The sequence below is a fragment of the Hippopotamus amphibius genome, chromosome 2, assembly GCF_030028045.1.
Source record: "Hippopotamus amphibius kiboko isolate mHipAmp2 chromosome 2, mHipAmp2.hap2, whole genome shotgun sequence".
Taxonomy (NCBI): Eukaryota; Metazoa; Chordata; class Mammalia; order Artiodactyla; family Hippopotamidae; genus Hippopotamus; species Hippopotamus amphibius.
The window spans coordinates 150086958-150114365 of NC_080187.1; the positions used below are offsets into that span (position 1 = coordinate 150086958).

Genomic DNA, 27408 nt, shown 5'->3' on the forward strand with positions numbered 1-27408 from the left:
TCATGATGTTGGATTTGGAAATGGTTTCTTAGACATGAAACCAAAAGCAAATACAAGAAAAGAAAAACAGATATATTGGACTTTATCAAAATTGAAAATTTTTGTGTTTCAGAGGATACTATCAAGAAAGTTAAAAGACAACCCATGAGATGGAAGAAAATATTTGCAAGTCTTATATCTGAAGAAGAACTAGTATTCAGATCTCTTACAACTCAATAACAAAAAGACAAAAAACCCAATTAAAAAGGGCAAAGGATCTGAGGAGACATTTCTCCAAATAACACCTACAAATTGCCAATAAGCACATGGAAAGATACTTAACTCATCAATTATTAGGGAAATACAAATCAAAACTATGGTGAGATAGCGTGTCACAACAATTATTTATTCTGGTCAGAATGCTCTTAATAATATTTCTATTTTTAGAATTAACTTAGATTTTCTTTATGACTTAAAATATCATCTATTTTCATAAATGATCTAAATGTGGTTGAAAAGAAGGAATATTCTGTATTACCATGGTACAGGGTTGGATATATAGCTATAAATATACTTTATTGATTATTTATTTAGATTTTCTTTATCCTTGCTAGACATTTTCTCCTTAATCAGTCTAGGTCAGAGGGAGGTGTTTTAAATTCTCTTAATATTAGTGTGGATTTGTCTAGTTTTCCTTTTATCTTCTATAGCTTCTGCTTTATTAAACCTGCTGCTGTATTATTTTGTGCATAGAAATTTATGCACAACTTATTATGCATTATGGTTTTTAGCATTATGAAATATCCTTCTTTGTCTTTTTTAATGCTTTTAATCTTGAATTAAGATTATTTGACACCAAGATCATAACATCTGCTTTCATTTTATCTTTGTCTTAAATTTTTTTTTTTTTTACCTTTTGTGTTAACCTTTCTGAGTTGGTTTTGTGTGTGTGTCCCTTGAAAAAGTGTAGAGTTGTATTGGCTTTGTTAACTACTCTAAACATACACACACACACATATATACACACACACGTTCATTTTTAAGTAATTTTAGCTTATTTACATTTATTCATATTAGTGACAGATTTGGTTTCAGTTGTCATGTTGTTTTTTGTTACATGTAGTATAAACACATAAAGTCATTTTCTCTTTGGCTTCCAAGTGCCAAAACCTAAGCAGTGAAGCCAAGAAACTTAAGCAAAAATGTAGGACTTTTCAGAAGGTAACTGGGAAACCTCATAGAATGTAAGGTGGAACTAGAAATCAGGGCAACAGATTAAAGAAACTTCAATAGGAAAATTGACAGAAAACTGGTGTGGAGCAGGGAAGAGATGGTGGGGACAGAGAGAATGTCTGGGACTGTGATTTTGGGTGGGTGGGTAGGGAGCTGTGCAAAAGTACCAGGGGAGCTTTAAAACCATTTAATAGTAAAGGACGGCTGGAGAAGTTTTAAGAAGGCTGTGTATATGCAATTTAAACATTTAAAATAATCTTTTAATTAACACAGAAAACAAGGGTCAAATTATGCTCTCCTCCTAGGTTTTTATGGTGCTAAATTATACATAACATAAAATTTAGCACCTTCCCCATTTTTTAGTAAGCAGAAGAGTGGTATTAAGTACATTCATTTTGTTTTGCAACGATCTCCGCCATCCATCTCCAGAACTCTTTTCATCATCTCAGACTGAAACTCTGTACCCTGATAATGCCATTCCAGGTTGTATCACTATGAATTTGACTGTTATAGGTACCTACATATAAGTGGAATCATACAATATTTGCCCTTTTGTGACTGGCTTTGTTCACTTAGCTTACTGTCATAAAGGTTCATCCGTGTTGTAGCATGTATCGTTCCTTTCTCAGGTAGCATAATTAACAGTCCGTCATCTGTATACACTGCATTTTGTTTATTCATTCACCTATTCATCCACAGTGGACATTTGGGTTGTTTCTGCCTTTTGGCTACTGTGAATCATGCTACTATGAACATGGGTGCACAAATATCTGTTCAAGTCCCTGCTCTCAATACTTTTGGGTTCATACCCAGCGTTTCTGGGTATGAACCCAAATGCTGGATCATATGGTAATTCTATGCTTAATATTTTGAGGAACCACCGTTGTCATGTGCAATTCTAGTTGTTGGTGCTATTGGGCTTTCCAAGACTCCAAAACTTCAGTGTCTACAAACACATTAATATCATCCATGATAACTCCTTCTCTCAACCTCTGTAGCCAATCCTGCGCCATTGATTTTACCTCTGAAATAGCTCCCTCCTCGATCCATCTGCTTCGTCTCCGTCTCCACCATAACCATGGTTGCTTGAATGGTCTTTATCTCTCACTGGGTCTCTTCCCATCCACTGTTGTCTCTCGACAACCTCCTGTTTACACAGCAGCCACATACAAAAGAATATATTCCATTTATATGAATTATAAGAGCAGGCAAAACTAGTCTATGATGAAGGATTTCAGAACAGTGGTAATTGTGGGGAAAGGGGAAGGAGGTTGACTAAGTTAAGAGGTGGTGTCTGGGAAGATGAATTGCTCTATAACTCATTTGGAAATTGATTATACTGGTGTTCACATTTACAATACTCATTGCTCTGTATGCATTTTTTTTCTTAGGTAAGTTATATCTCACTAAGAGAAATTCACATCTAATTGTGACTTTCAGCACTTTGTTATCCCATTGCCAGGCTCTCCTTTCTACACCTAAAACACTTTAGAGCCTTCTCTCTGCTGTCAGGTTAAAGACCACACATAGTTTTATCCAGGCCTGCATGTCCTGGCCCACCTACATCTCCTCCCCATCTCTCTTTACAGTGACCCTATCTTTCTGCCTCCCATCTCCTTGGCATTCTTTTGTTTCCTTGGCTCCATCCTGCTGTAGGGTTTTAGGATATGCTGTTCCCTCTGCCTGGATTCTCTTCTGCCTCTTCCTATTCATCCCTCAGAATTTAGGGATGTCATTGACCCAGGGAAGTCTTCCCTGGCTCTCCAGGCTATGAAATGCTGTCAAGCCTCATGGATTGTTCTTTTGCTGTTCTTAGGGTTGTATATTAAGTTGCTTTTGTCCATCTTCTCTGTGATGAGTTCCATGTCTGATTTTACCCATCTTTTTATCCCCAGGACCTGTCAGAGTTGCCTGGTGCATAATAAATGGTCAGTTTGAAAGACTAAAAGACAGACAAATTTAGAAGGAAAGAAAGGAAGGAAGAAAGAGGGAAAGAAAGAAACACATATTTTGAGAAAGTCAAGGGAAGAGACTATTTGGCATTTGAAGGAAAAAACAAATGGAGTTAGATGTGAGTGAAACAGAGAGAGCCAGAGGAGCAGGCATTTGAGTAAAGCTGGCCAATGAGAATGTAAGGCTTCAGGAATTCATAGAAATCTTTCTATTTTATTTTATATTTTTTGTTGAAGTATAGTTGATTCACAATGTCATGCCAATCTCTACTGTACAGCAAAGTGACTCAGTTGTATACATATATACATTCTTTTTTTATATTCTTTGCCATTATGGTTTATCACAGGAAATTGAATATGGTTCCCTGTGCTATGCATTAGGACCTTGTTGTTTACCCATACTAAATGTAATACTTTGCATCTACCAACTCCAAACTCACAGTCCATCCTGCTCCCTCCCCACCCACCTTGGCAACCACAAGTCTGTTCCCTATGTCGGTGAGTCTGTGTCTGTTTTGTAGATAGGTTCATTTGTGTCATATTTTAGATTCCACATATAAGTGATTTCACATGGCACTTGTCTTCCTCCATCTGACTTACTTCACTGAGTATGGTAATCTCTAGTTGTATCCATGTTGCTGCAAATGGCATTATTTTGTTCTTTTTTATGGCTGAGTAATATTCCATTGTATATATATACCACATCTTCTGTATCCATTCATCTGTTGATGGGCATTTAGGTTGTTTCCATGTTTTGGCTATTGTGAATCGTGCTGCTATGAACACAGGGGTGGCGTGTATCTTTTTGTATTATACAATAGTTTTGTCTGGATATATGCCCAGGAGTGGGATTGCTGGATCATGTGGTAATTCTATTTTTGGTTTTCTGAAGAACTTCCATACTGTTTTCCACAGTGGCTGCACCAACTTACATTCCCACCAACAGTGTAGGGGGGTTCCCTTTTCTGCATGCTCTCTCTAGTGTTTATTGTTTGTAGACTTTTTGATGACAGCCATTCTGACTGGTGTGAGGCGGTACCTCGTAGTTTTTGATTTGCATTTCTCTAATAATCAGGCAATTCACAGAAATCTTAAGAGAGGGACTGGATTTCAGGGCCTGAAAGAGAGACATTGAGTCAATTTTATCTAAATCTTGAAGGACAAGATGACCCTAAAATGAGGTTACACATGCAGGTGAAGTTCTTAGTACAGAGCAGACTCTAAATAAATGCTAATTCCCTTTGCCCCCTTCTGTCTCCTCTGGGGAAGGCCTTAAACTGTGTCATTGTGGTACCCTCACTTTTCATTCACCTTTCTCACTCCACCAGAAACAGAGAGAAAAAGAGAACATGCTACCTGACTGTTCTTATGGGCAAAAACTTGCCACGGTTCCTGTCCAACCAGGACAAATCTCAAAAGAACCACATTCACAGTCTCAAAAATGTTTGGGAATCAGACAGGGATATACATCACCATCCAATCAAACAACATTTATAAGCTCTTAATTGTTTTAAATCCTTTTCCTTTAAAAAAAAATCTATGACTGCTTTATGTTGGTCAGTTACTTGCTATCTTCATTTGTTTAACATTTGTCTTCTGTCGGATGCATCTTAACAGGGCTGTACTTTTCTCTCAACAGTTCAATCACAATGGAGTAAAATAGAGTAGCTCTGAAACCAGCTCAGCAATTTGCTAATGATATTTGTGTAGGTTGTTAGATGTCATTGCCGGTGCCCAGACCGGCGGCCCATTTTAGGGCACAGAGCAAATGTTTGCCAAGTTCGTCTGTTAAGTCAGGTCCTTGATCTCACATTCACTTTGGTTTTTGTTTTCCTCTTTTATTTTTATTTCTTTATTTTTTTTAAATTAATTTTTATTGGAGTGTGGTTGCTTTACAATGTTGTGTTAGTTTCTGCTGTGCAGCAAAGTGAATCAGCTATACGTATACACTCTTTTTTGGATTTCCTTCCCATTTAGGTCACCACAGAGCATTGAGTAGAGTTCCCTGTGCTATATAGTAAGTTCTTATTAGTTATCTATTTTATACATAGTAGTGCATATATGTCAACCCCAATCTCCCAGTTCATCCCACCCCCTTCTTCCTCCCTTGGTATCCATATGCTTGTTCTCTGCCTCTGTGTCTCTATTTCTGTTTTGCAAATATGTTCATCTGTACCATTTTCTAGATTCTACATATAAGCGATATTATACATTATTTGTTTTTCTCTTTCTGACTCACTTCACTCTGTATGACAGTCTCTATGTCCATCCATGTCTCTGCAAATGGTACAATTTCATTCCTTTTTATGGCTGAGTGATATTCCGTTGTATATATGTACCACATCTTCTTCACATTCATTTATTCACTTTGAAAAAGAGGTAGGGCTCCTCTGCAGACCTTGATTGTCTAGTCAGTGGTGTCCCTAAGGGACCTTTGACAATGTCTGCAGACATTTTTGGTTGCCATAACTTGGGGAGGGTATTACAGACAGTGATAGTGGGTAGAGGTTAGAGATGCTGCTAAACAGCTTACAATGGATAAGACAGTCCCCCACAACAAAGAATTATTCAGCCTCAAATATCAATAATGCTTCTCTGAGGCTTGGAGTGTGTGTGTGTGTGTGTGTGTGTATACGAGCGTGCGCGTGCAATTGATTGAGGCCAGAAGTCTTAGCAGTCTGGGTTCTCAGGGATTCGACATGAGTAAGCAGGTAGTATCAGTAAATGCTAAATTTGCAGTAAGAGACATAAAGATATTAAAAAGGAAATATGAGCCTCTCAAGTCAACATGAAACAATTTCCTTTTCTTAGTGGAAAGCAAAGCACTAAAACTATGAAAACCACCACTGTGGGTCTTTAGGTTCACACAGAAAAACAAAACCAATATAACAATCTGGCCACCAGAAAACTACTTAAGCTAATCAATGAATTTGGTAAAGTTGCAGGATACAAAATTACACACAGAAATCTCCTGCATTTCTATACACTAACAATGAAAGATCAGAAAGAGACATTAAGGAAACAATCCCATTCACCATTGCAACAAAAAAAATTAAGTATCTAGGAATAAACCTAACCAAGGAGGTAAAAGACCTGTACTCAGAAAACTATAAGACACTAATGAAAGAAATCAAAGAGGACACAAACAGATGGAGGGACATACCATGTTCTTGGATTGAAAGAATCAACATTGTGAAAATGACTATGCTACCCAAAGCAATTTACAGATTCAATGCAATCCCAATCAAATTACCAATGGCATTTTTCACGCAACTAAAACAAGAAATTTTATGATTTGTATGGAAATGCAAAAGACCCCGAATAGCCAAAGCAATCTTGAGAAGAAAAGACGGAGTTGGTGGAATCAGGCTTCCTGACTTCAGGCTATACTACAAGGCTGCAGTGATCAAGACAGTATGGTACTGGCACAAAAACAGAAATATAGATCAGTGGAACAGGATAGAAAGCCCAGAGATAAACTACGGTCAACTAATCTATGACAAAGGAGCCAAGGATATGCAATGAAGAAAAGGCAGCCTCTTCAATAAGTGGTGCTGGGAAAACTGGACAGCTACATGTAAAAGAATGACATTAGAACACTTCCTAACACCATACACAAAAATAAACTCCAAATGGATTAAAGACCTACATGTAAGGCCAGACACTATAAAACTCCTGGAGGAAAACATAGGAAGAACACTCTTCGACATAAATAACAGCAAGATCTTTTTTGATCCACCCCCTAGAATAATGGAAATAAAAGCAAAAATAAATAAGTGGGACCTAATGAAACTTCAAAGCTTCTGCACAGCAAAGGAAACTATAAGCAAGACGAAAAGACAACCCTCAGATTGGGAAAAAATATTTGCAAATGAATCAACAGACAAAGGGTTAATCTCCAGAATATATAAACAGTTTATCCAGCTCAATATCAAAAAAACAAACAACCCAATCAAAAAATGGGCAGAAGACCTAAATAGGCATTTCTCCGAAGAAGACATACGGATGGCAAGAGGCACGTGAAAAGCTGCTCAGCATCACTAATTATTAGAGAAATGCAAATCAAAACGACAATGAGGTGTCACCTCACACCGGTCAGAATGGGCATCATCAGAAAATCTACAAACAGTAAATGCTGGAGAGGGTGTGGAGAAAAGGGAACGCTCTTGCACTGCTGGTGGGAATGTAAATTGATACAGCCACTATGGAGAACAGTATGGAGGTTCCTTGCAAAACTAAATATAGAACTACCATGTGACCCAGCAATCCCACTGCTGGGCATATACCCAGAGAACACCATCATTCAAAAAGACACATGCCCTCCAATGTTCCTTGCAGCACTATTTACAATAGCCAGGACATGGAAGCAACCTAAATGTCCATCAACAGATGTATGGATAAAGAAGATGTGGTACATATATACAATGGAATATTACTCAGCTGTAAAAAGCAATGAAACTGGGACATTTTTTAGAGACATGGGTGGACCTAGAGACTGTCATACAGAGTGAAGTGAGTCAGAAAGAGAAAAACAAATATTGTGTATTAACATGTATATGTGGACTATAGAAAAATGGTACAAATCAACCAGTTTGCAAGGCAGAAATAGAGACACAGAAGTAGAGAACAAAGATATGGACACCAAGTGGGGAAAGCAGGGAGGGTTGGGGGGGGAGTGAATTGGGAGATTGGGATACCAAATTGTACACTCTAAATATATGCAGTTTATTGTAAAAAAAAAAAAAAAAAACAAAAACAGTCTGTCCATTCCATCACCCACCTCCCTTTGAAACTAGGAATTCTTTTGTTTAAAGGGATGTCTAGACAATTACACATGCAGTTTTTTACCCACTGTGTGGGACATTTTGGTTCTAACGTAATGATGTTTAATTACTCTCAAGGCACTATGCTAATCTCTAAGTGAGGTGTGTTGAAAATTCGGCTGTTGACGCTTAGCAAACATGATTTGCAAGCATTCTCGGTGATGTTATTTCAGACAGAGCTCATTAAATTCTCGGTGAATAACAGAAACATCAGTGTAACAGAATCACCTTTCCAACGCTTGATATACTTGGGTACGTGGTTTAATTGAAAATGTGTTCATTCAGTCTCCAATATCCATATTTGATTTTCCCTTTAAAAGTCTGGCCAGGACCCTAGCTATAGCGATCATCTGTGGCAAGGATAGTTATTATATTAGCATTTGATCCTGAATGTCCATTGAGCCAAGGGACAGGTCTCTAAATTCACTCATGCCTTTTGTATGGGCATCTAAATGAGAGCAAAGGGCATGGGTTGGAAAACAGGGTCTCTGATCAGACCCTTCTGAGATTTCCCACTGCCATTGGCCTTGTCAGCTTGTCCTTGGGTGTTTGATGACTGTGATTGGCTACTTTGTATCCTGTTTCCTCTTCCTGCAAAGAGAAACCAGGACCAGGATCACTGCTGTTGTTGATGTAGTTACTCTGCTTTTCCACTGCTGCTACTTCCCTTTATCACTCCTTTCTCTCCCACTCCACGATAGAAATCCTCAAAGCCAGGGAAGCAGGCCTCTGAACATAAGCCTGTCCATCCAACTCAAACTCAGATAGCTTGACTTTGGCAAGTGCATTTTGTGATTGGGCTTCACCTTCCAGCTTGCCCAGGACTACAAGGAAACCTTAATGAGAGAGTCTGGAGGAGTCCCATGCCACTTACAGGCTCTGCCTTTTTCAGAATTAATCCTCGGTCAGCAAAAGACTTCAGCTGCACACTCCTTCAGGTTGACACAGCAATCTCTAGCCATCTGTCACCTTGACCACCAGCTTTCTAGCCCTTCAATTCTTGTAGATTGTTGCCTGGGCCAATCAACCTTCCTGCTCTTCTCCCCAGTCTAGGGCTTGTCTCTCCCCACCTCCTGGTTCAGCTCTCACTTCTTGCATTGGACTCAGGATTCTCTCTCTGAATTTTCTTAGCAGGCATTCCACAGACTGCAGAATATGCTCTCTCACTTTTTAAAAAAATTTCTTTCTTTCTTTCTTTCTTTGGCTCTGTTGGGTCTTAGTTGTGGCATGCAGGATCTAGTTTTCTGACCAGGGATCAAACCTGGGCCCTCTGTACTGGGAGCATCGAGTCTTAACCACTGTACCACCAGGGAAGTTCCAAGAATACTCTCAGTCTGGTTCCAAAATACGTTTTCAGCAAGCTTTGTCCTCTATGTCTTCTGCCTCCACCACTTTCCTACAGAATGCATAATTTTATGAATCTCTGTAAACATGTAACCCGCATAAGAGCTGGAGCTCCAAGCAGCTGAATATAAGTCAAAGTAGGCAAAATACATCCAGCAGCAAAGAGTAATCGTTAAAAATCACCACTGTTAGAAAAGTACAATCTTCCAAGACTGAACCAGGAAGAAATAGAAAATATGAACAGACCAATCACAAGTATGGAAATTGAGACTGTGATTAAAAATCTCCCAACAAACAAAAGCCCAGGGCCAGATGGATTCACAGGCAAATTCTATCAAACATTTCGAGAAGAGCTAACACTTATCCTTCTCAAACTCTTCCAAAATATAGCAGAAGGAGGAACACTGCCAAACTCATTCTATGAGGCCACCATCACCCTGATACCAAAACCAGGCAAAGATGTCACAAAAAAAGAAAATTATAGGCGAATATCACTGATGAATATAGATGCAAAAATCCTCAACAAAATACTAGCTAACAGAATCCAACAGCACATTAAAAAGATCATACATCATAATCAAGTGGGGTTTATCCCTGGAATGCAAGGATTCTTCAATATACGCAAATCAATCAGTGTGATACATCATATCAATAAATTGAAGGATAAAAACCATATGATAATCTCAGTAGATCCAGAAAAAGCTTTTGACAAAATCCAACATCCATTTATGATAAAAATCTCCAGAAAATGGGCATAGAAGGAAATTACCTCAACATAATAAAAGCCATATATGACAAACCAAAAGCCAACATCGTTCTAAATGGTGAAAAACTGAAAGCATTCCCTCTAAGAACAGGAACAAGAAAAGGGTGCCCACTTTCACCATTATTATTCCACATAGTTTTGGAACTTTTATCCACAGCAATCAGAAAAGAAAATGAAATAAAAGGAATCCAAACTGGAAAAGAAGTAAAATCATCACTCTTTGCAGATGACATGATATTATACATAGAAAACCCTAAAGACTGTACCAGAAAAGTGGTAGCACTAATTGATGAATTTAGTAAAGTAGCAGGATACAAAATTAATGCCCAGAAATCTCTTGCATTCCTATACACTAACAACGAAGGAGCAGAAAGAGAAATTAAGGAAACTCTCCCATTTACCCTTGCAACAAAAAGAATAAAATACCTAGGAATAAACCTGCCTAAGGAAGCAAAAGACCTCTATGCAGAAAACTATAAGATACTGATGAAAGAAATCAAAGATGATACAAACAGATGGAGAGACATACCATGTTCTTGGATTGGAAGAATCAACATTGTGAAAATGACTATACTACCCAAAGCAATTTACAGATTCAATGCAATCCCTATCAAATTACCAATGGCATTTTTCACAGAACTAGAACAAGAAATCTTGTGATTTGTATGGAAATGCAAAAGACCCCGAATAGCCAAAACTATCTTGAGAAGGAAAGACAGAGTTGGTGGAATTAGGCTTCCTGACTTCAAACCATACTACAAGGCCACAGTGATCAAGACAGTATGGTAAGGGCAGAAAAATAGAAAGGTAGATCAATGGAACAGAATAGAGAACCCAGAGGTAAACCCACGCACATATGGGCAACTTATCTTTTGACAAAGAAGGCAAGAATATACAATGGAAAAAAGACAGCCTCTTCAATAAGTGGTTCTGGGAAAACTGGACAGCAACATGTAAAAGAATGACATTAGAACACTTCCTAACACCATACACAAAAATAAACTCAAAATGGATTAAAGACCTAAATATAAGGCCAGACACTATAAAACTCCTAGAGGAAAACCTAGGCAGAACACTGTATGACATACAGCAAAGCAAGATCCTTTTTGACCCACCTCCTAGAATAATGGAAATAAAATCAAGAATAAACAAATGGGACCTAGTGAAACTTAAAAGCTTTTGCACAGTGAAGGAAACCATAAACAAGACAAGAAGGCAACCCTCAGAATGGGAGAAAATACTTGCCAATGAAGCAACGGAGAAAGGATTAATTTCCAAAATATATAAGCAGCTCATGCAGCTTAATACCAAAAAAGCAAATAACCCAATCCACAAATGGGCGGAAGACCTAAATAGACATTTCTCCAAAGAAGACATGCAGATGGCTAACAAAAACATGAAAAGATGCTCAACATCACTAATCATCAGAGAAATGCAAGTCAAAGCCACAATGAGGTATCACCTTACAGCGGTCAGGAGGGCCATCATCAAAAAATCTAGAAACAATAAAGGTTGGAGAGGGTGTGGAGAAAAGGGAACTCTCCTGCAGTGTTGGTGGGAATGTAAGTTGGTACAGCCACTATGGAAAACAATTTGGAGGTTCCTTAAAAAATTAAAAATGGAACTACCATATGACCCAGTAATTCCACTATTGGGCACATACCCAGAGAAAACCATGATCCAAAAAGAAACGTACCATAATGTTCATTGCAGCACTATTTACAATAGCCAGGACATGGAAGCAACCTAAATGCCCATCAACAGATGAATGGATAAAGAAGATGTGGCACATATATACAATGGAATATTACTCAGCCATAAAAAGGAATGAAATGGAGCTATATGTAATGAGGTGGATAGACCTAGAGTTTGTCATACAGAGTGAAGTCAGCCAGAAAGAGAAAAACAAATAACGTATGCTAACTCATATATGTGGAATCTAAAAAAAAAAAATGGTACTGATGAACCCAGTGCCAGGGCAAGAATAAGGATGCAGATGCAGAGAATGGACTGGAGGACACAGGGTTGGGGGGGTGGGGGGGCGAAGGGGAAGCTGGGACGAAGTGAGAGAGTAGCATAGACATATATACACTACCAAGTGTAAAATAGATAGCTAGTGGGAAGTTGCTGTATAACAAAGGGAGATCAACTCGATGATGGGTGATGCCTTAGAGGGCCAGGACAGGGAGGGTGGGAGGGAGCCTTGGGAGGGAGGGGATATGGGGATATATGTATAAATGCAGCTGATTCCCTTTGGTGTACCTCAAAAGCTGGTACAAGAGTGTAAAGCAATTATATTCCAATAAAGAGCTTAAGAAAATAAAAAAAAAAAGGTCATCCCTGAAATAAAAGAAAAAAATCACCACTGTGCTCTCAGCGGATGTTAATAGGGACTCAGTGAGTCATCCACAGGAATAGTTTTTATAAAGTCATCTTTCCCGGAGATGATGTGTAGTTACTCGAATCTGGAAAGGCTGGATTGTCCAGAGGGCTGCCCAGCGGACTTAGGGGTGGTGATGGCTTCTGGCGGTTGCAAGTCCCAGGTTTTGTACCTAATCCCTGCCTTCACCTTTGTAGGTAGTTCCCTTCTAAGCCCCTCTTCAAATAACCCAGTTCGAAAGTTTCATATGTGTCCTGATACAGAAGTTAATCACATTCTCATCTGTACCCTCATAGATCTTGTACACAGCTCTGCTTCAGCACATACCACATGGTCCTGTAGTAATCTATTTTCAATGCCGGTCTTCCCAAGAAGACTGTGAGTTCCACAGAGCAGGGACAATGTCTTGCTAACCACTCTGTGTCTAACCAAGTAACTGTCTGGGGCTGTTTTGTGAATGTGAGAGGAGATAAGGAGGTCATTCTCCTCCTGGGCAGATGGGAGAGAGCTCCCTGACAATCTTACCAGGCCCATTCCATGCCTGAGCACAGATCTCCCACAGGGCAAGAAGGGGGAGAACAGTAATTGAGTTATGGGTCTAGATTCTGGGAGCAGGCTCCTGTCTGACTGTAGGCAGTACTGTTAACGCACAGACACTGGAGCCAGACTATCTGGGTCTGAAGCCTGACTTTTTAATTTTTTATTAGCTGTGTGACCTTGGGGAAGTTATTTAACCTTTCTGTGCCCAAATTGCTATATCTATAGTATGGTCATAAAATAGACCCCACCTCATAAGATTCTTGTATAGATTCAATATGATAAATACCGTACGCTTGGCATGTGGTGAGTGATTAGTAATTGTTAGCTTAAGAAAGAAAGGAAGAAACATACACAGTCCCAGGACAAAGCACTTGCTGGGGCACTTGGAGGTCTGGGATCTCAGGTTAGCTTTGTTGTGTTACCTTGAATAAATCAATTAGCTTCTCTGGGTCTTAAGAGCCCTTCTGCGGCCAGCTTTTACTAATAACCGAATAGTTGTATCAGAGCTAATTATTTATGTATTTTTTGCAGGTGGAACCATCCATTTCCTTTTCCTACTGCCCCCTGAGAGCACTGGAAGGCGGCATGTACGTTTCTCTCCACTCCTTTGCTCTTCCCGTGGGGGAAGGGGAGACCTGCCTAATAGGTAAGGTTTGGAAAAGTGCCACTGCACAGGTGTGTCCTTGCCTGTCCTTCTCCATAGCACTGTCCATTTTAGAATCTATCACCTGCCTTCTTTCTTCTTCTCTGCCTCCCACATGTGAGAAGCAACCAGGGGCAGGCTTTGCCCCCACAGGGGCGTGGTGGAGTTGGGCCTAGTGGGAGAGACCTGAGGATATTATTCCGATATTCAGAAACTCTGCTTGCAGCTGGAGGGGAAAAGGAGCACTCTGCCCTTGGGTCCAAGTCCCTTTTCTTATTTTATCTAACTGTTACCGGCGATAAAATTTCTGTTTCTCACAACGTGAAATGGAGAAAGGTGTGATTAACTAGCACCCTGAATCTTCAACATATGATGGGCTGACTGGGAGCCCCTATAAGAAACAGTCAAAAGTCAGTGACCACAGGGAGCTCTACTCAGTGTGAGTTACTGTGGTGACCTAAATGGGAAGGAAATCCAAAAAAGAGGGGATATATGTATACGTATAGCTGATCCACTTTGCTGTACAGCAGAAACGAACACAACATTGTAAAGCAACTATACTCCAATAAAAATTAATTAAAAAAAGAGAGGTACAAATTTCCAGTTATAAAATAAGTAAGTCACAGGAATATAATACACAGCATAAGGAATATAGTGATTATATTGTAATAATTTTATATGGTGACAGATGGTTACTGGACTTATGATCATTTTGTAACATATGTGATTATTGGATCACTATGTTGTGCACCTGAACCTAAAGTAATATACTTCAGTAAAACATATATATATGTATAAAATAGCCACTTAAAAAAAGAAGTCAGTGATCAAAATCCTATGTGGTGAGATCTGACTGGTGCAGATGGGTTGGAAGGTTTAGTTAGACTGTTTGCTATTTGTGATCTGCAACTGGCTTATATCATGACTGATGTTTGTAGGTGTGTAGCTGGCTTAAATAGATGCTGGCTAAACAAGCTTCTTTATTACAAGTGGACCTCATGGATCAGTGGGTTACCCAAGGGAGGCCCTGCCTTTTGTTCATCTTAAGGCAAGATGGGCTGGTCTGGGGCCTCCTTTTATCATGCAGAAGTCTAGTCTCAGGCGGAGGTAAAGAGTCCCAGGGAGATTTTTCTTAGGGAATTGCCTCTGAAAAAGCAGCTTCAGTCCTTGGGCACTTCCGAGTCCCACACGGAGCGGGCAAGGGCTTTGCTTCCTCCTCAATTGCAGGGGAGGGGTAAGACCCTCCATGGTGTTTTTACTCTGGTCCCTGGGGCATAAGGCTCAAGTGCGCATGCGCTGATTTACAATTTATGTATTGCTGAGCATGGAGAGGTAGAAGGTAAATGTATTTTTGCTTGTTTTCTGCCTTCATCCTCTTTCTTAGCTCTGGTTAAGGGACTGGTACCCAGGAGAGAGTAAACCTTGCTAAAACAGGGAAAATTTGGTGGAAAGGAATGGTTATACTCCCATAGAAATTGAGAAGCTTAACCAAGGCATGGGAGATTAAAAGCTGAAAAGGCAAGATTCGGGGTAAAACACCTAGCAGAGGGCATTGCCTCTATTCAGTGTTCTAGGGGAAGCCCCAGGGCTGAGAGACGGGTTGGCCTTCTGCCTGGGTTGGGAGGAGAAGGACTTGGGCACACAATTACACCCTAAATGAGAGATTTCTTCCACTTGAGTGAATGCTCATTGGTGGAGAATTTGACAGCCAGTGTAGACGGGCCAGTGTCCTGGCAGGACTGAAACAAAGAATGTCTTTCCTCTTGTGATTTTTCTGTTTACCCAAGAGGCCACTATATCTCTATTTGATCATTTGCTGACAACAGCAATGTGGGTTTGGGTGACATTGGGCATAGCAATCTGTATGTCTGATATTCCCTGGGGTAACTGCTCTTGGGTCTAAGGGTGACTATGGCTGAGGGCTGGTACCGTGATAATTTTCTGTATCCTACGGATACTTGGAGTCTAAAATGTTGAGCCTACAAGAGCTTCAACCACTCCAAAAAAAGACAACCCAGCCTTCAAGCTGCTCAAAGAAACTTCTCTCCACCCAGACTCTGGGTGAAACCCCCATGGCTGGAAATGTCAGATTGAGGGATCAGGAAAAGAAAAATTTGTGAGGGTTTGCATGAACTTCAAGTTACAGGGGAAGGGAACTTCAGTTTTTGGATCTCAATTTTTCTCGGGAAATAAGAAGTGGGAAGGGGTTCAGAATAGTTCCAACTAGGGCGTTTTATCTATGTAACTGGCGTTGTAATTCTTGGAGGATTTCTGCACTGCCACTTGTACTTGTTGCTTCATCTCTGAGTGGCCTGTTCTAGACAGTGCGACTTGGTGTAATTCAAAATTGGAAATAGAAGAGTGAGTGCTTTTTTGGCCTAATGTTGAGGGTGACCTGTAGTGAATATGTTGTTTGGATCCATTCCAGTGTTCTATGGGGGCTAAAACTGAATAGCCCATCACTGGTCCCAGGAGGGAGGTTTGTGTCTGCAGAGTGATACACACAAAGCAGGAGCGGGCCTGTCCTGATGAAAGGCTGGTCTCCTCTTCTGCTCCACTTCACAGGGGACGCTAACACTCCCGGCTGACCATGTGCTTCAGTGTAAAGGCTGTACAGCAGGTGTGTAAGGGGAACCAACATTCTCGCACTAGAGTTCCTGACCAGCCTGTTCCCTGGGAACCCTGAGCTTTGGAGGGGTTGGGGAGAAAGCACCACCCTTACCATCCCAGGGGAGGTGGGATGACTCATCTGATGGTGAGACTGGAAAGGGACACTGCCTCTGCAGAGCCCACCTTCCCCTCTCTGTGGCCCTCCTTCTCCTGGCAAGCTGCAGGCATTCTTTTATTTTTTTGATTTTTTAAAAATTGGGGTATAATTGCTTTACAATATTGTGTTAGTTTCTGCTGTACAGCGAAGTGAATCAGCTATATGTATACATATATCCCCTTCCTCTTGAACCTCCCTCCAACCTCCCCCGCCCCACCCCACCCTTCTAGGTCAGCTCAGAGCACTGAGCAGAGCTCCCTGTGCTATACAGCAGGTTCCCACCAGTTATCTATTTTATACACAGTAGTGTATATATATCAGTCCCAGTCTCCCAATTCATCCCACTCCCTCCTCCCCACTTGGTGTCCATACTTTTGTCCTCTATGTCTTTGTCTCTATTTCTGCTTTGCAAACAGGTTCATCTCTACCATTTTTCTAGATTCCACATATATGCGTTAATATGTTTTTCTCTTTCTGACTTCACTATATATGACAGGCTCTACGTCCATCCACATCTCTACAAATGACACAATTTTGTTCCTTTTTTACAGTTGAGTGATGTTCCGTTGTATATATGTACCACATATTCTTTATCCTTTCATCTGTTGATGGACATTTAGGTGGCTTCCATGACCTGGCTATTGTAAATAGTGCTGCAGTGAACATTGGGGGCAGGTGTCCTTTTGAATTATGGTTTTCCTCCTCCATGTGATAAGCCTGCTAGGAGGTGTCCAGCTATTCTCTCTATGACTAGGAGGGCATTTAATCCACAGGGAAGGAGAAGAAAGCCCATTTTATCCTTGGGTCTAACTAACAGCCTTCAGACTGACATATTGATCCTCGTGAATTCTGTGACATCTCTCAGTTAAAATCTAGAGGGAAGAGGAATGCTTTCTTAGCATTCTCAATTCCAAAACTTCATTCTATTTCCTTTCATGTGGCCACAGGCTTAGCACAAAGCAATGCTAGACCAGCAGGGCCACAGACGTGGTGTTCATCTACCCTCAGCCTTTGGTGGCCCTCCCAGCACAGAGCACTCCTCTGCTGAGGGGCAAGATCTTGGAGCGCAGGGAAAGCCTGTTTATTGATGGGGCTTCTCTAGGGCCCAGCACAGCCAGCACTCAAAGACTATCTGTGGAGCTGAATAGTTCCTTAAAATTGCCTAAGAGGGAAATGTACTTGTCTTCCCTGGAAACACATTACAAGGCAGTGAAATTCTTCCAAATGTTTAACCTTAAATTTCTAATTATTTGATTAATTTTTCTTATTCCGCCAACTCTTAAAGATGTTTTGAGAACTCATTGGCTAATTAGAGAAGGAAATTTGCAGATGCAAAAATAAAACAGCTTCTGTGCCTTCCAGTATGGTGGCCACTAGCCACAGGTGGCTCCTCCCAATTAAGATATGCTGTAAAAATAGAAGTGCCCACTGGACTTTGAGGCCTTAGTATAAAGGAAAGAAAGTAAATATCTCATATTAATTTTTTATTAATTATACATTGAAGTGATAATATTTTGGATCTATTGAGTTAAATGAAAATATATATTATTAGTACATATTTTACCTGTCTCTTTTTAACTTTTAAAAAATGTGACTACTGGAACAGAGCTGTTTCAGATGCTGCTTAGTGTATAGTACTTTCCTTGTCTTCCCATCTTGGACCAGGAAGGGGAACCAGAAAGGCATTGACTTGCTACATGTCTTTGAAGAAATCCTTCTCTTTCTCTGGACTCTCTTTTTAACTCCTGTGAAATGAGAATAAGTTACATGCCCTTTAAGGTCACTTCCAAATCCCTGTTTCATGACTTGTTATATAAGAAGGGCCAGTTGCCCCAAAGGCCGGTATTAAAATACTTAATGTCTGCTGTAGTACAGCTACCTGTCAATTGTGGATACTGACCACAAACAGAGGGATGCTCATGACATGTGGACTAGATAAACGTGAGCTGTGATTCCACCAGCCAATATGATATTCTCGCCAATGATGAATGCAAAACAGGCTTAAAAAGATGAGCTGAAAGGGAAGGAGCACACGTGTTCATTTCTCTGCTGATTTAGACATTTTGTTTTTTTTAACCTCCACCACTGAACTGTATCTTGACAACAATTAGAAGATGAATCAATGCCCCACATTCAGGCAAACAGCTAGAAGAGGTGTTTAATACAACACAGGAGAAGGACGCTGTGTTTGAAGTGATAACCTTCGGTGCCCTAATCACTGTTTCTATAAATTTAAATATGATGCTCAGTACTGATTATGGAAACAGCAATTTAAATGGCTCAATTTTTCTTCATCAGACTTTGCTTAACACAGACTCATTGAAGTGGAAATCTAGTTTGTACAGAATTATTTACAGTTTGTTGGTTTTTTTAAAAAGGACCTGTTTATTAGAAGACACATAATGAGCTCAAGCGAGCTGGCTTCTGAGACCAGAATCTTTTCTATTGGTCTCATCTCATCAACCCGCTGCTCATGTGCTTTGCTATTCTTACCTTGTTCCTCTCATCTCTGTGCCTGTTGGCCTAATTTCTGGGTTTATGTCCTCACAGTGGGCATCCTTTTCTTTTTTCTGCCTGGCATCTTATGTGGACATTTTAGTGGGAGAGGGAACCTACTTCCTACTGCAGAAGTGGACATGGCCAGACACCTGGTCACCTGTGTCCTGGGAGCTGGGATGCATTCATTCCTGTGAGCCAGGTTGGCCCAAGCAGGTCTTACACCTGAGAGAAGCTGAGCTAGCCCTGCAAAGAAGCAGGGAACACAGAATTCATCCCCCTCGTGGTGACGTTCACTGTCTCGGAGGAGCAGTAGTGATGTGGATACCTCAGCTAGACTTATAGCTTAATGAGACCTGTCTGTCACTCCTCACGCCCAGCACCCATGTCCCTCTTACCTTGCTCTACAGTTATAAAAGGCTACCTTCGCCATCTTCTAACATACTATGTTATTTACTTTACATTTTTATTACTTATTTATTTTTAAAATTAATTTTTTATTGGAGTATACTTGCTTTACAATGTTATATTAGTTTCTACTGGACAACAAAGCGACTCAGCTATACATATACATATATCTTCTCTTTTTTGGATTTTCTTCCCATTTAGGTCACCACAGAGCATTGAGTAGAGTTCCTTGTGCTATGCAGTAGTTTCTCATTAGTTATCTATTTTATACATAGTATCAATAGTGTGTATACATCAGTCCAAATCTCCCAATGCGTCCCACCACCCCTCTTCCCCCCTTGGTGTCCATACGTTTGTTCTCTACTTCTATGTCTCTCTTTGTTATTTACTTCTTTTTTTTTAAAGAGTTTTTGATGTCATCCCCCATCATCGAGCTGAGGGCCAGGATAGGGAGGATGGGAGGGAGTCGTGGGAGGGAGGGGATATGGGGATATATGTATAAATACAGCTGATTCACTTTGGTGTACCTCAAAAACTGGCACAAGAGTGTAAAGCAATTATATTCCAATAAAGAAGTTAAAAAAATAAATAAATAAAAGAAAAAAAGAGTGTTTGATGTGAACCATTTTTAAAGTCTTTATTGAATTTGTTACAATATTGCTTCTGTTTTGTGTTTTGGTTTTTTGGCCTCAAGGCATGTGGGATCTCAGCTCCCCAACCAGGAATTAAACCCCCCCCCGCCCCCACTGCATTAGAAAGTGAAGTCTGAACCACTTGATGCCGGGGAAGTCCCTCTATTTGCTGTTTATTTATTTATTTAATTTATTTATTTATTGGCTGTGTTGGGTCTTCGTTGCGACACACTGGCTTTGTCTAGTTGTGGCGAGCAGGGGCTACTCATCGTTGTGGTGCACAGGCTCCTCATTGCCATGGCTTCTCCTGCTGCAGAGCACAGGCTCTAGGCGCACGGGCTTCAGTAGTTGCAGCACACAGGCTCAATAGTTGTGGCACACGGGCTTAGTTGCTCCACGGCATGTGGGATCAAACCTGTGTCCCCTGCATTGGCAGGCAGATTCTTAACCACTGCACTACCTAGGAAGTCTCTGTTATTTATTTTTTATATTTATTATTTATATGCTTTTCCCCACTAGAGTACAAACTCCATGTGGATGAGTACTTTTGTCTGTTTCACTTGCTGATGTATCCCAAGTACCTGGCATATAGGAGGTACTCAATCCAAAGTTGTAAAGCTAAATATTTGTTTAAAGAATGAATGAGGTCTTCCTATGGTGTAATTTCAGCAGCCTGACCTCCCCTGGTCCCTCTCCTTTCTCCTGAACCTCATCTAAAGAATCCACATCAGTTTTATGAGTTGTCCAATATCATTCCAGTACCTTCCCTTTTTCCCGCCCTTAAGTTAACCAGAATAAGGCAGCTGTTTGCAAGCAAGATTTGTGACTGGAACGGGGAAAAAATCCCTGAACTTGCAAACAACTCAGGGTGATTTTTGACCCCTGGAGTTATTTTGCAATTTCTGGAGTCATTTTGTTGTTACAACTAGGAGCTGCTATTGGGATTTAGCGGTAAAAGCCAAACTGTAAGACTGCTAAAGCCTTACAGTTCACAAGAGAGTGTCTCTCAACAAAGAATGATCTGGCCCCAAATGTCAATAGTGCCAAGGTTGAGAAACCCTGCATCAGCTCCTCCTAGGGGACATGCCTGGTGAAATCAGGATCAGGTAGCACCAAGTGAGGGGGATGTGGACGCCTGAGTCGGGAGATCCGGCCTTGGATCCCAGCTCTGTCTCTGATTAGCTGTGTGATATGAGACACATTCCTTGTTTCCTCTGGCTTTGGTTTCCTTATCTGTAAAATGAGGATAATAATGCCTGCTTTCTTTTTTTTAAATTTAAAAAATATATTATTTATTTTTTTGCGCATGCCTTGCGGCATATGGAATCTTAGTTCCCCCACCAGTGACTGAACCCATGCTGCCTGCAGCGGAAGTGCAGAGTCTTAACAACTGGACTGCCTGCCAGGGAAGTCCACTGATGCCTGCTTTCAAGAGTAGTTTAGAGGCTTGAAAGAGAGCGTAGGTGTGAGAGCGGGTCACAGACTCTGAAGGGATGTGCTAAGTGTCAGCCCCACTCTCCACCCCTGAGGGTCACTACACCGCTTTCTAAATCTGAGTGTTCCTGGGAATTTTGAACTCCAAGCTAAATACATAATGAGATATTTCCCCAAGGGAGGGGAAAGGGCAAGAGGAGTTGTCCTGTCCTGCAGACAGAGTCCAGGGAACAGGACAGCAGGCAAGGAAGGGCCCAGCCGAGACCCGGGCTTGACTGAAGCAGCTGTACACCAGCTGCCTCACGAGCTGCCACTTGGAGGGGCTGCGTTTGCAAGGCCAGTTCTCTCTCGGGTCGACTTTGTGTCCTCTGTGTGTCAGGATGAAAATCTGGATGGTGGTCACCTGGTTGGTGAAGGAACCTGGCCTCAACTCATGGGGTTTCAAGGTCATCTTACCATAAGTGGCAAGAGCAGAATCAGAGAAAAAGTAGAGCCTTCCTTGCTCAATGGTGGCTTTTATTCTTCCAAAAGTAAAATTTATGAGTTTAACAAGTATTTCTGAGGGCCTGTTATCTATCATGGATGATCTTATGAGCTGGAGACACAGAGGAGAATGCTCATCTGTGTTCTCAGAGAGCTCAGATTCTAGAAGGGAAGACAGGACAAAAAATAATGAAAATAACTTGGGATAAGTATCAGCAGATTTGTGCACGAAATGCCTGAGGGAGGAGGAACAACCATCTGTGTCCGGGGGGGTCTGGGGAAAGATCCAGAGGAGGTGACACTGGGGCTGAATCTTGAGGGATGGGCAGACAGAGAAATCATGGGGAGATTTTTCTAGCCAGAGAGAATAGCAAATGCAAAGGCCCTGAGGTGTGAAGAGGAACCCCCAAGTACCTCAGTGAGGTTAGAGCAGAGGATGTGGGGGAAAGAGCAGATGTAAGTTCTAAAGCAGTGGTTTTCAGTCTCTGCTGTCCATTAAAATCCCTGGGGCTTAAAAGAAACTATCCTTCTTCAGCTCGAGCCACCCCTGTTAATATTTGGAAACAGCTTCCTAGGTGATTCCAATGTGCAACCAAGGTGTGTATGTTGGGGGAAGTCCAGCTTAAAGACAGAGGAAGGTCCATCATGAAAGAGGGTTGCGCAGGGTCTTGGGACCAGCTGGGCTTGGAAGCTGACTTAGGTTGAGGGACCAATTTTAGCTTTAGAATTAGGTGGAAATCCCAGATCTCTGCTTATAGCTATGTGCTACCAGGTCTTAATGTCTCTGTGTCCCACAGACTTCATTTCTCTGTGTCTTAGTTTCCTCAGTTGAAACATGGGGATAATACTACTTACCTCTCATGGAGGTTGTAAGGTTTAAATAAAATAACTCATGTGCAGTAGTTGGCACATAGTAGAATTTCAGCAAATGTTAGCTCTTTGCCCCGCTTCTTTCATATTCCCTTTATTGAGGAGTTGAAACATCATCCTTTTCGTGTTGGGGAGCTACTGAAAGGTAACCAGACAACATTTTTGGATGGGATTTCTCTCTTTGAAATGCGGGAGTTATGTCAGAGAAGAGGAAGATTGTGTAAAAGAGTAATAGGCAAGAATTTCCATGTTGTTGGGACGTCCCTGATGGCCCAGTGGCTAATGCCCGGGTTCGATCCCTGGTCGAGGACCTAGATTCCTCGTACCTCAACTAAAGGTCCCGCATGCCGCAACTAAGACCCAGTGCAGCCAAATAAATAAATAAATAAAAATATTTTTAAAGAAGTATTTCCATGTTGTTTTAGAATTCCCGCTGGAGTCCTAACGCTGAGGAAAATAGGTACTAAATATTCCACCTCAAGAGAGGTGCCAGAGACATCTCCCTGTGTCTTAGCAGAAGGCACAGAACCCGTCCTGTGACTCTCACCAGCCCCACTTCTGAAACCAGCCTATGTAAGCTGCCGTCATGGCGTATCACCGACTAAAAACGGTCTGCATTTTATTATCACCCTACACTGCCAATTTTAAACAATGTCAGTAATAAAATAGTCCTTTGCCCACCTAATTATTTTAGTCTAAGTTCTAATAACTGCTGTGGTTACTGAGTTCTAGCCATGTATGTGTAAATACATTTTTCTCTCTGGCGTTTTTTTTCCTGGCTATGATTATTTGTTTCATTTCATGTTTATTCCTGAAAATAGTTTTGTCATGTAGAGGATGAGTGTGTTAACAAAATGATTCACTTGGTATGTCAACTGTACCACTGAGCAGAAGACTAAACATTTAAGGATTCATCAGCCCCATGCCAATAAGCCAAGAGTGGAGGCCTGACATGACTCCCTTGTCGTAAAAGGTGGTCCCCACAAGTGGAAGATGCTAGAATACCATTCCCCGGCTGGACAGCCACTTGTGCTGTGAGCTTGCTGACATGTCCTTTAGAGCAGGGAGAAAGGGGGTGGGAGAAGGTGAAGGGGAAGTCAGGGATGGTAAGGATGAGTCTGTTTGCTGTGGTCAAGAACACTGTGAAAGGCAGCTGGACATGGGCTATTTACAGATTCCTTGCCCAGGACGGTGGCTTGCTGGGTGAAGGAGCCCCAGCAGTGAGAAGCTTTCGGGGAAGTACCACAAGGCAGAGACTGAGTCTGGTTCAGAATAGGGCAGGCTAGGGTTTATCTCCCACAATGGGCAACTGTACAGTAGAGACTACCTTCTGAAGAACTCGTGGTGGGCTCACCTGAGAACCAGCAGAGTGCCTGCTCTGCAGAAGACGTGAATGGCCAGTCACTACAGCCAAGAGAGCACCTGGGCAGATGGGCAGGATGAGAAGAACTTGAAGCTTTAAATAGGACTGAACTTAAACAATTACCTAAAACTGACCAGAAAGCTATAGGTTTTGCCCTCAGTGTCATCAAGGTGTTGATAAGGGAAACAGACAAGGCAGAGTTGAAGGTTGCGGTGGTTGGAAAGAAAAAAATTTTAGGTTTGTGTCCCACTGACTTCAGATTATCAAAAAAAAAGTTACCTATCTCCAATCTTTCATAATAATAGCAAAATATTTTATAATTTTAAGTTGAAAACAAGGTTTACAGAAATAAGTAGTACATTTTGGTGAGATTTTGAACTTTATTACTATAAAGTTGAGCACAGTATTTTATAATTTAAAAATAATCCACATCTGGAACTCTGGCTCCTGTTTGTGATATAGAAAGATGAAAAGAGAATAATATCTACCCTTACAATCAAAACAACATTGAAAACCTACAGATTCACAACTTTCTTTGAATCTACATTCACAACTTTCTTTGAATCTACCAGAAACTTGAAGTTGTAGGAAAACCAACTGACTTGAAATATAAGGAAGAAGAGCTAGGACTTGCTTACCTGGGGCAGATGCTTCTAGATATTTGTAAGAATTCAGCTTAGATTTTTAACAAAAATTAAAGGCAGGTACAGGCTAGTGAGAGAATATAGAATCTTTGGGGTCTACAGACACAAGGGGAGTTCATGCGCACTTGAAACTCTTCTCCGAGTACCTCAACAGGTAGCCTCAAAAAAGATTGGCAGCAGGGTGAGAGACCTACTAACGTGTCTTTTGTGGTGCAGGCATGGTGGAGGGGAACAGCATATCTCCCTCGATGGGACAGGAGCCTCAAGCCCTGAAAGACAGGCAAAAACACTCACCTGCTGGGCACTGGTGAAAACTGCAGCTGGGGGACGAGAATAGAAAAAGCCCCTTACCCTTAAGGGAAGGGCAGGAAGATATACTGGATCTAGGTCTACAGTTGAGGGTAGGGAATGATCGCTAATAATATCCTACTTTTAAGACGTAGGGGTTCCGATAGCATGCCTGCCCAAGAGTAAGACTTAGTCAGAACAATGAGAACACTGCCTTTCACTTTGTACCCACACCCTATCAGGCTGTCAAGTGTCGAGTAACCAATAACAGTAGTATACTGCTGGGAGAGGGACAAGAGCTCTCGAAGAGATCTTCTCCAAGATTCAGTGCAAAGGGAAGCCTTAAAGTTATGGATGGAGAGTCCATTAAGAAAAACCCTCTGACATACCAGCCCCTACTCTAAACAAAAATCAACACTAAAGGATTTTGAAGACTGTAGTGCCCTTCGTGTAACCGCCACAACAAATTCCAAAACCTATTCAACCTCTGACTAAATTGATTCAATCCTCACATTAAAAACCTAGCAGAAGGAAAGGAATGTCCAAGCTTAACAATAATTTATTTCATTCTGTCATGTCCTACATAAGATAATCAGCTTTCAACCAAAATTTATGAGGCATGCAAAGGAGCAAGAAAAAAAATACGCTGTTAAGAGACAAAGAAGTCAAACAAACCGGACTCACGTGACACAGAACTTGTGAATGTCACAAAGGAAATTATGCCACACATCAGGGCTCTTCGTTCCCCCGGAGAGCTTTTCGTGGCACATTGATCAGCATATCACTGGGCAATATTAAACACTTGAACAAATGTAATTTGATTCCCAGACTGGGAAAAGAAAGAGAATGGGACAGATAAACGATGACCAAGAATTTTTCAAGTTTAATAACAGACAACAAATAACGGATCCAAGCACCCCAGAGAATGCTAAGTAAAACTGAACCAAACCATCTGATATAGCCTATGTAAACTACTGAAAACTGAAGACAGAGAACATCTTAAAGGCAGTCAGAGAAAAAAGATACATTAAATAAAGAGAATACTTGTACAAAGAATTATTGCTGACTTATTCTCAGAAAGTGTTCAAGTCAGAAGCGTGCCACCTTCTAGTGTTGAAAGGAAAACAATATTGTCAACCCAGAATGCTATCCCCAGCAAAATATCTCCCCCAAATGAAGGAGAAATAAAAGCTTTCTTATAAGAAAAAACTGAGATAATTCATTTCCAGCATACTTGAACTATAAGAAATACTAAGGAGGAAGGAATAGGATACCAGACAGAAACTTGAATCTATGCAAAGAAACACAGAGCATTGGATATGGGATAAAATGAGAGGAAATATAAAATTCTTTTTTCCCTAAAAGATTACTGAATGTCTAAAACCAAAGTATGTATGGTGTGTTTATAACATATATAAAAGCAAAATATATGACAACAATAGTACAGAGATTGAGAAGGAGAAATTGGGAGTATAATATTTCTATTGGGTCTTTTGTTTTCTTATTGTTGAGTTTTAAGAGTCCTTTGTATATTTTGGATAATAGTCCCTTGTCAGATGTCTTTTGCAAATATTTTCTCCCAGTATGTGGCTTGCCTTCTATTTCTCTTGTTTTTAGATTCCATATGTAAGTGAGATCACATGGTATTTGTCTTTCTCTGTCTGACTCATTTCACTTAGCATAATGCCCTCAGGGTTCATCCATGTGTCACAGATGGCAAGATTTACTTCTCATTTATGGCTGAATAATATTCCATTATGTGTGTGTGTGTGTGTGTGTGTGTGTGTGTGTGTGTATACACCATATTTTATTTATCCATTCATTCATCAATGGACAATTAAGTTGTTCTCATGTCTTGGCTATTGTAAATAATGCTGCAGTGACATGCAGGTTCATATATCTTTTTGAGTTAGTGTTTTTGTTTCCTTCAGATAAATACCTGAAAGTGGAATTGCTGGTTCCTGTGATGGTTATATTTTAATTTTTTGAGGAACATCCATACTGTTTTCTGTAGTGGCTGCACCAATTTACATTCCTACCAACAGTGCACAAGCGTTCCCTTTTCTCCACATCCTCGCCAACACTTGTTATTTCTTGTCGTTTTTTATTTTTTTTTATTTTTTATTTTTTATTTTTTTGGGGGTACACCAGGTTCAATCATCTGTTTTTATACACATATCCCCGTATTCCCTCCCTTCCTTGACTCCCCCCACCCTCAAGTCCCCCCCACCCTCCCTGCCCCAGTCCTCTAAGGCATCTTCCATCCTCGAGTTGGACTCCCTTTGTTATACAACAACTTCCCACTGAGTATTTTACAGTTGGTAGTATATATATGTCTGTGCTACTCTCTCGCTTCGTCTCAT

General features: G+C 40.8%; 1 protein-coding gene across 1 annotated transcript in view; it reads left to right on the forward strand.

Annotated features, from left to right (window-relative positions):
- The window catches only part of MTHFS (methenyltetrahydrofolate synthetase), a 338992-nt gene that overhangs the window by 96114 nt on the left and 215470 nt on the right, over positions 1-27408 (forward strand). Inside the window, exon 3 of the mRNA XM_057722142.1 lies at positions 13549-13663. Within this exon, the coding sequence (XP_057578125.1) occupies positions 13549-13663 (115 nt within the window). The remainder of the gene's footprint in view (positions 1-13548; positions 13664-27408) is intronic.